At 32.3% G+C, this 9,947-nt stretch overlaps 1 protein-coding gene across 1 annotated transcript in view; it reads left to right on the top strand.

The window, feature by feature from the left end:
• LOC111715555 (uncharacterized) overlaps positions 1–9,871 on the top strand; it is a 36,641-nt gene extending 26,770 nt beyond the window's left edge. Inside the window, exons 16-28 of the mRNA XM_023490912.1 lie at positions 305–497; positions 559–599; positions 666–753; positions 1,127–1,195; positions 1,383–1,429; positions 2,546–2,615; positions 4,186–4,237; positions 5,068–5,558; positions 7,973–8,019; positions 8,348–8,416; positions 8,617–8,683; positions 8,788–9,054; positions 9,199–9,871. Coding sequence (XP_023346680.1) covers positions 305–497; positions 559–599; positions 666–753; positions 1,127–1,195; positions 1,383–1,429; positions 2,546–2,615; positions 4,186–4,237; positions 5,068–5,558; positions 7,973–8,019; positions 8,348–8,416; positions 8,617–8,683; positions 8,788–9,054; positions 9,199–9,687 — 1,990 coding nt within the window. The 3' untranslated portion in view covers positions 9,688–9,871. The remainder of the gene's footprint in view (positions 1–304; positions 498–558; positions 600–665; positions 754–1,126; positions 1,196–1,382; positions 1,430–2,545; positions 2,616–4,185; positions 4,238–5,067; positions 5,559–7,972; positions 8,020–8,347; positions 8,417–8,616; positions 8,684–8,787; positions 9,055–9,198) is intronic.
• Positions 9,872–9,947: the final 76 nt, after the last annotated feature.

The raw sequence follows: 9,947 nt of genomic DNA, 5'->3' as shown, positions 1-9,947 counted from the left end.
GGGGGGGGAAGGTGTTGCAATGGTATGGATGGGTGTTTTATAGATCTATATACTGAGAATTAATCATATCGTTAAGGTGTTGAGTGGTTGATCTTTTTACAATTGCACAGTTTAATTGGCGTGTGATAATGAATATTGTTTTATGCGCAGCTCAGTAGATACAATCCTTTATAATTTAGATAGAGAATTTAGAATGGAGATTTTGGAGATTTTTCTTTGTTTCAAGAGCTAGACAGCTTTTAAAGAAATACCTTTTAGTTTTAAGAAAATAAGAACTAACAAGTTTATAAGAGGACTTCTTCAGAAGAATTAGAAGCAATAGCAGAGAAGGAGTTAGGACCCTTCAAACCCTTCCAGACACAGGGGACAGGACCCTAGAACAAACTGCAGACAACGAGGACAGAAATCAAATCATCAAAGAACGGGTTGAGGATAAAAAGAAAAGAGAGGAAATAATTAGTCCGGCTTATTCAACACTACCCAGACAACCTACACAGGTTAAAATCATCATTATTACTATTATTGCTATTATTATTATTATTATTATTATTATTATAGAATATGTGTACAGAAGAACGACAAGAAACAAAAAGTTCAAGGTTTGATAATTCCAAAAGAAAAAAAATGTTTAAATAAAATTTTTCTTTTATTAATTGATAATTTAGTTTCTACAATTCTGCACTGTACACTAGATCTCTTCCTCGTACATCAAGGGTATCCAGAGGAGGCTGGTATAGGACCAGGGGGGACAAGGTAAATATAGGACCAGGGGGGACAAGGTAAATATAGGACAAGGGGGACAAGGTAAATATAGGACCACGGCACTGGGAACTTCAGAATGGGATACCTTTAATCCCGACTGATTAATTCGAATATCCAATGTTAACACCTTTAATTTCTTGCTTAATCCACTATTTTTGGGATATAGTACAGAAAAATCATAAACCGGTTTTTTAAAGTTGAAGAGTCGAAGTTCCTCTCGTTTTTGTAAATTAATATTAAATGGCGCGCAAAATTTCAAATTTACCGGCTTTTGATACGCAACTCTGATACAAGTACAAGATTAGGTTAGTCTCGAGATTAAGAAAAAGAGAGGATCAACAATTAATCTCGATATTTTTTCCAGAGTGAAGGATTTATGGAGGGAAGGACATCAGTAGATCAGTTGATACGATCCTTTGAAGGAAAATCTGAGGTATAGAAAATATTAAATTTATGAGAAAACTAAGATAAAAAAATTATAAACTTAAAATCTTTTAAAAACCTAAATGTTTTGGAAATGAAACAATAATAATCAATTTCAATCAACATAGAAACGTAGAATATGAATAAAAATTAATTGAAGACAGTGATTGCGCTTGAAATGAAAATTATAATTTCAGTCGGACTGGAGAAACAAGACTGACACTCAGATGGAAAAAGCAGCAAGGTAATCTGAACCCTTACCATCTTACAGAAAGAACCTGTAAAATCATTCGTTGGGATGTTTAGAAAGATGAAAATTTCCCTGTATGATAATTGAAGGACTGCAGTATGGTTTTGGTGAATTATATTGACGTACTAAGCCTAGGGGTGTCAGAAATGATTTTTTTCGCATTTTTTTGAAAACGTCCAATAATCCTAAAATAGGGAAATTTTCATCTTTCTAAACATCCCAACGAATGATTTTACAGGTTCTTTTCCATAGGAATGGTTTTCAAACAATCATCCGAATTAAGAATATACCTCTGTCATATGCTACATAGAGCTAGTGTGTTATACCTAAAAAAGTTTACGGGACGATTTTCCCGGACCAATCAGGAAAGCAAATAGGGGGTAGATTTATTCAAAATTAGGTTGAGTAAGGTTCCTCCCAACGAGGTTATAGTGTATAGAGTGATGATGTACGCTAACCCTTTCCTAATTTTATAGGCCATAAACTATACCGAGAGCGTACTGCATATTTGTTTATTATAAGTTGATTCTGTCCTAACCTATAGTATAACAATATTAGTAAACAGTTGTAAGTGTACAGTACAGCTAACTGAGCACACAGGTAGAGAACCATCATCATAATTCTTAAAAGTTTTAGAAAACATTCAGAGTAAGGCTCCGGGGAAAAATGTAAACCCTGATATCTACCACGTTTTTATTCGTAATATCGACCTTGCCGAAAGAATTTTGTTCACCATTATCAAAGGAATATTAGGGAAATATAAATTGTGAGAAATTTTTAACATTCTGTTCATCATTTCTAGCAAAATATTCACAATATTGAAATGCTGTAGATCGAACAAAATGTTGGGGCTTTGTATATGTATATCCAAATTTATAAATTATTAAGTGCCACACTTTTTTTTCGAAATCTTCTTTATCCTCTCCCCCTTTTATAATCACAACCCTTCCTTTTAACCCCCCCCCCCCTCCTGTGAAACCCTAGACCCCTTCTTAATATAGTTTACGGTCGATATTCTGGCGTTTATTTCAGTTGATCCTGGTTTACAGGCTGAACCCTGTGCAGGCCCTGTTAAGTTTATCAGATAATAAATCAATCAAATATTTTCAGAGGATTCGGAAACCCTGGAAAACCTCCTAGACCTGGTGGAAAGGGAACCCTGGACGTATCAGATCAATTGGTAACAAACAAACTACGTGGTTTAAGGAATTGTATACGAAATTGTTAGTGACCATAAATGATAAAGTATCAGAGTAATGATGAAACACTTGAAAAGATTTCCCAAGAAACCTTGAAACAGGAAAGACTGTCAGGAAAATTAAAAAACAGAGGAAACCCTGTTAAAGCAAATTGTGAAGTGTCGGAAAACATTAAGTTTGCACTTTGCATATCTCACTCTGTAGAACCTAGAGAACCTAGAGAACCCTGATCTTGTCACAGCTCTCACGATCTCATTTTCAGATTTTCATCCTTCTAGATTAATCAACATAGATAGATAGATACAAACATAAACAGTTAGAGATAGATAGATAAATAAACAGTTAAAGAGAGAGATAGATAAATACATTAACAGTTAGAGAGAGATAGATAAATAAACATCTAAAGAATGATAGATAGATACAATAAACAGTTAAAGAGAGATAGATAAATAAACAGTTAAAGAGAGAGATAGATAAATAAACAGCTAAAGAATGATAGATACATAAACAGTCTAAAGAATGATAGATAGATACATAAACAATTAAAGAGAGAGAGATAGATAGATACATAAACAGTTAGAGAGAGATAGATAAATAAACAGCTAAAGAATGATAGATAGATAAATAAACAGTTAAAGAGAGATAGATAAATAAACAGTTAAAGAGAGAGATAGATAAATAAACAGCTAAAGAATGATAGATACATAAACAGTTAAAGAGAGATAGATAGATACATAATAAACAGTTAGAGAGAGATACACACTTATAGAAACAAGTAAAGAGAGATAGATAGATCGATTCAAAAACAGTTAAAGAGAGATGGATAGATACATAAACAGTTAGAGAGTGATAGATAGATGCATAAACAGTTAAAGAGAGAGATAGAGAGATTGATAGATAGATTCATATATAGTTAAGGAGAGATAGAGAGATAGATAGATGCATAACAGTTAAAGAGAAATAAAAAGATAGACAGCTAGGTACAAAGACAGATAAAGAAAGAGGTAGATTATACAAACATTTTTTTTCTAGGAAATGCTTTTTTCTGTAAAACTCGTTAAAATAAATTAAATTCCACGCAATATTGAATTCTTATATGTTTTCAATCATAACTTCTCTATTTTAGAAGCTATTATATTGAATTCTTATATATTTTCAATCATGACTCCTCTATTTTAGAAGCTATTATATTGAATTCTTATATGTTTTCAATCATAACTCCTCTATTTTAGAAGCTATTATATTGAATTCTTATATGTTTTCAATCATAACTCCTCTATTTTAGAAGCTATTATATTGAAAACAAAATGTTTTAAATTTCTTTGATGTAGCTGGATAAATTTTTTATCTAAATACTTGTGCGTAAAATCAATACTAGAGGAGCTACGAGGTCTCAAAGGTGTATTACTAATAACGTATTTTGACCTTCTTCTTCGTTAATCTCCAAATTAATGGGAGAAGTATTGATTTACTTACTTAATGTAATGATATGTACACATATATATGTAAACTACTTATTGGTGTGTTTAATTGTATATTTACAATTTACAGGACACGTCATTGGATAGAAGTAACAACAATCAGTTCTACAGCTTAAACACAGGTGCTATTTCAGATTAATCTAAACGATTTAAAACATACCTCATGTGTTTTCAAGGTTTCCCTTTTAACTAGCTTTCAAAAGATCTAGCATAACATTAAAATTTAAGATGCAAAAGAGGTCTAGGACACCAGGTTGCAAAGAAAATTAAAGTATTCTGTTAATTCGAACTTACAAATAGTGATTTGCATTCAGTTGGTTCGTTTTTTGCCTATTATTTGTTTCATTGTCCAAATTTGACCTAGTGTAAGAAAAGGTCATTTTTTCGAATTTTTTTTTTTCTCTTATGTCAAAGGTATTGAGTCTTTGCCACAAACTCTGATGTTCTTATCACAATATCTTTGCCACCCAATGACGTAGATATTAGATTAAACTATGAATTATGTTAAATCAAATAATCTTAGTTTGAAATATCAAAGTTACGCCATCAGATAACACAGGTATTGTGGTTAGAACATTTAAGTTTGTGATTAAGACTCAGTTACGTTTGACCCTGTCAGAAGATATATATAAAAAACAGCCCAACTACAATTTAAAAACGATCAAAAAACAAATGTGTTGTAATGGTAGTTTTAGGATCATTAATTAAAATTTTGTGAGAATAAAGATATTCCGAAGTTTAATTTCTAAAAGCAAACTTTAACGAAAAACAGTTTTAAAATTTTGAAAGTTTTTTTCTTTTATTTTTTTTTTAAAACGATCCAAAACTATTTATAACAATTCTTTAAAGAAGCAGAAACTAGTTTAACTTCATCTCTCACATTCATAAATTTTCATTTCATAGTTTTTAATAGTATTAATTATTTCATCCCTGCATTATTCTTTTTGTTAAGTTTCAGGTTTTGAACAATCCTCTAGTCCATGGGGAACATGGGGAAGAAGAAAAGTTCCCCCTGTGGTCGCCCCTAAACCTGGTAAACGCCCCCCAGCTACCCCGCTCCTGGGTTCTATAACAGAAGGTGGTGGTTCACTACGATACTCTTCTACATCTCCCTGGAGAACGACCACTAGGAGCAGGGATATTTGGAATCTTGGTATTACAGACAAGAATATAGAAGAGGAAAAGAAGCTTGAAGATGTATGGAACAGTAAAGAAGAACCGTCAATTGATCAGCAAAGTGTGTGGAAGAAAGAAGAAGATCGTAAAGTAGATCAGGAAGAAGAAAGAAGAAGGGAAGATGGTGTGAAGAGTGAAGAAATCTGTGAAAGTTTAGTAAAAAATCCACCAAACTTCTGGATGGATAAATCATTGAATTTGAGCAAATGGATAGATAGCAGTTCAACCAACACCAGTCCTCAACATATATCAATCAATCAACATCAGGGATATATATTTTAATTTAAACTAATTTTCATTGTTTCTAAATTTTCAATCAAAAAATGTTTCCCAAATTTACAATTACTTCAATGAATGAATACAAATTCATATTTAACCGTGACACGCACTTCTGCCCCTTTAGTAAAAGTAAATTCAACCTTTATGAAGCATAAAGTCTGCCCGCGTCAACCTTGTTGCACCGGATAGTCCTAGTGATTGTCTTCTTTATTAAACCAATGTCCGTGCGGTGCAGTACAAACTGGGACCGGAAAGGTTGATCCGGATCGGAAATTCAAATGTAATACAGCTGCCTGTGGTGAACATTGAAGGATATTGTTTTATAAACCAGAGCTTTCAACAATCAACTTTTTGCTGAAAAAAAAGATATTGCATTTTCATTTTTAAAGAAACCAAGAAGGAGAATATTAAAATTTTAGATAAGATGTTTTTTAAAATAGGCAAATATTTAGACTATATTTAACCATCTATATACCTAAATATTAAAAGTTTTTATCTCTGTCCGATCATAACTCTTGAACCCCATGATCGATTTGCCTCGAGTGGGTTAAATCGTAATTTTTATATTATTAAAGGTGAAGCCAATATAGAAAGATTGGAATATATAGAATTTTAACAAGTTCATTTTGTTTTCAACGCTCGGTATTCCACGAACAAGAATTGAATTTCAGTAAAATGAGTGGAACTAAACGTCACTCTTTCATGAGAACGATACTGTTTTTGCCCCGTTCAATTCACTCAAAATATGTTTTTATTCTCCCCTGATCCCTAGTTTCAAGGGAGTGAAATTGGTTAGTTTCAATCAAAACAACAGATACTGTTTTATTAAAATTGATATATTGCATTTTTATTAGTATTATTAGTATCATTATTATTATTATTATTATTATTATTATTATTTTTATTATTATTATTATTATTATTATTATTATTATTATTATATTATTATCAACATTATGATTTATTATGTTTTATGTAAAGCCTACAAAACACGTTCTGCGTATATGTTCTGTGATTGTATTTGAATGGCAGGGAAGGATATGTGTAATCCAAGTTCAAGAACTTGGATCAGAAACCCTTCAACATGATAACACTCTGCACTGCAGTAAACATAAAATAAAAAACTAGAAAAAATCCAATATGCACACGACACAGGTTACTGAGATAGGACAAGCAATGCAGTCCTTGATTCTGTTTGGAAACCTCTCAATCTCATTTTTACACTCGTCGTAACTAAACTCAGAACTTTCGTATTGTGAATCTCGGGATTAAGCATTGTTATTAATCTTTCGTATTGTGAATCTCGGGATTAAGCATTGTTATTAATCTTTCGTATTGTGAATCTCGGGATTAAGCATTGTTATTAATCTTTCGTATTGTGAATCTCGGGATTAAGCATTGTTATTAATCTTTCGTATTGTGAATAAGCATTGTTATTAATCTTTCGTATTGTGAATCTCGGGATTAAGCATTGTTATTAATCTTTTGTTGACTTACGTTTTAATTTAATTCCCATTCGATATCTGCAGTGATGGCCATACTCTGCGAGAAATCCAAAATGTCCAGATTGGATATCGAGATCAAACGTTTAAGATTAACAATATTAGCACAAAATTTCTTATCTCCAGTATCATTAGTATTATTTCAACTGTTAAAGGATTTTTAGTGAAAAAATAATGCGTACGGTAAATTAGAAGTCCTGGGCTAGTGAGCTTTTATTTTAGAACCGATGTTCCCCCAATAAATTGGCAATTTTCGTATTTTCTATCTTTATTTTTTGTTGGGCAAAACGTACAGAATATTTAAACATACAAAGTGTTTTTGTATACTTTTATGAGAGATCAACACTTGATCTAGTAGGTCTGATGAATATTGAGATCAACACTTGATCTAGTAGGTCTGATGAATATGTAGATCAACACTTGATCCAGTAGGTCTGATGAATATGGAGATCAACACTTGATCTAGTAGGTCTGATGAATATGGAGATCAACACTTGATCTAGTAGGTCTGATAAATATGGAGATCAACACTTGATCTAGTATGTCTGATGAATATGGAGATCAACACTTGATATAGTAGGTCTGATGAATATGGAGATCAATACTTGATCTAGTAGGTCTGATGAATATGAAGATCAATACTTGATCTCGAAATTAACATTAAAAACGTTCTGATTTCTGTTGTTCACAGTTAAAATGACTATAAGTCACTTATGTTAAACAGCAACTTTCTCTACTGTCCTTATCTATGTAATCTTGTAGTATGCAGTACTGCACACGTACTTAATATAAATCACTCCATCACACTAAACCATCTTTTAGGAGAATAATAATAATCAGAAAAGTAATCGAATTATGAATATGAATATTAAAATTATCTAAATATATATATTTGATCAGCATACTCATTCTGACAGTGGACTCTCCAGCCTCTCTGGATCTCTCAGGTTTACTAAAAAAAATATTACATTTTTTTCAATTTAGATAAATGTTTTAGAATTTATAAAACTTTACTTAATATATACTGTATCCTCTAGTAGAGTATATTTTAGGACTACAATGACCTCCCCTCTATCTACTGTATCCTCTAATATAGTATATATTCTAGGACTGCAATGACCTCCCCTCTATCTACTGTTTCCTCTAGTATAATATATATTTAGGACTGCAATGACCTCCCCTCTATCTACTGTATCCTCTAGTATAATATATATTCTAGGACTGCAATGACCTCCCCTCTATCTACTGTATCCTCTAGTATACTATATATTCTAGGACTGCAATGACCTCCCCTCTATCTACTGTATCCTCTAGCTCTAACTCTAGCTCCAAATCAAACTCAAGGTAGGCTCTAAATAGGCTCTAAAAAGGCTCTAAAAAAGGTGCAAATCTGAAAATTTGCAAACATGCAAATCCTGAAAGTTTGTGTTCAATAATGGAAGTAAACTTGTTTACTGAGATACGTCCATGAATTTCAAGTATAAAATTAAAAACATTAATATTTTAATGAAAGTTTTTATTTAACTATTTATTTAATTATTTAGAAGGTCGAGCTCAAGTCACCGGTCTGCTAGTAATCTTAGCTTCGTCACTGTTGAAGAAGCAATCAAGGAAAATTATCAATTAAATCGTAAATAAATAAATTTTATTCTTTTATTTTATATTTAAATTACAAGTAAAAATATTGAATTTAAAAAGATAATTGAGTATTAAAGGAGTTTGATGGAAATCTACAAAATGAAGAGGAGGAATGTTCATGTCCGCTAGAGTCATCTAGTGACGAGAATCCAAATGAGGTTTACAGACTACCAGAGTCCCCAGTAAACAGAAATCAGACCTATGAGTATAGAAGATGCTCCGAGAGCAACTCTGTGCTCAAAATTGGTCCAAATTCTTGGATTGGAGGCAAACTTCGAGAATTTTTGGGATGGAAGGAAATTGATGGGAGTCAAGAGGCCGCCATTTATTGTGTTAAAACAAAGGGAACAAGATATTTCAGGATATTTATGGATGCATTCCACTCACGCACACAGACACACACTTATACACACACACAACACATAATATGCACACTTTCATGCACAAAAGCGCACGATACAACGATTTAAAAATATCTTGAATCTAAGGTTGTGAGGTTGGAGGAAAGCTTGATAAAACTCCGATATGAGAACGAACAAGTAAACTCGTATTTCTACAGTCTCCAGTCAAAGCTGGTGAAATGTGCGACCTACAACCAGCTGGAGAAGTACAAGCTCCACATCAAGGAAATCGAGAAGATTACCTCCTTGCTCTCCAGCCTCGTCTTCAGGAAGGAGAAGTTAAAGAAGGGGTTGGAAAGAGAAAAGGACTACCTGGAGATGCACGGGTTCGAGAGTAAGCTGGAGCAGGTCGAAGAGAGGATCAACGAAGCTAATAGTCTTAAAAAGAATATTGAGAAGAGAAACACCTACATCCTGGAGTACCTGGAGAACTACTTAAACTACTCCGAGCTTCAGGACTACAAGGAGAACTTAAACCTGAAGATGAACCTCGTGAGAGAAATCAGAAAGATAGAAAACGATCTGAACTCAGGAAACGAAATCCTCGTTCTGATTACAAACATTAAAAATCTTTAATTAGAAAAACTGGTGAATACTATCTAATTATGCGGCTGACTAAAAACTATTATTTATCATGTTTTAACAAGTCAATTTATAGCTTTAATTCTTAATTCATATTTATTATATTGTATTTATTTGTATATTCCTTTAAGATGAGAACCTAGTCTGTTTTTAATGAAATAAAATATGTGGCTGTGAACTTTTATTTTCACATGATATATCATTTATTAAAGGAACATAACTTCATGTGACCGTCAATTCAACACGTTAAATGT

This window comes from Eurytemora carolleeae, unplaced genomic scaffold, assembly GCF_000591075.1.
Source record: "Eurytemora carolleeae unplaced genomic scaffold, Eaff_2.0 scaffold14, whole genome shotgun sequence".
Lineage (NCBI taxonomy): Eukaryota > Metazoa > Arthropoda > Copepoda > Calanoida > Temoridae > Eurytemora > Eurytemora carolleeae.
The sequence above is the reverse complement of the archived record's forward strand: the minus strand, read 5'-3'. Positions and strand labels throughout refer to the sequence as shown.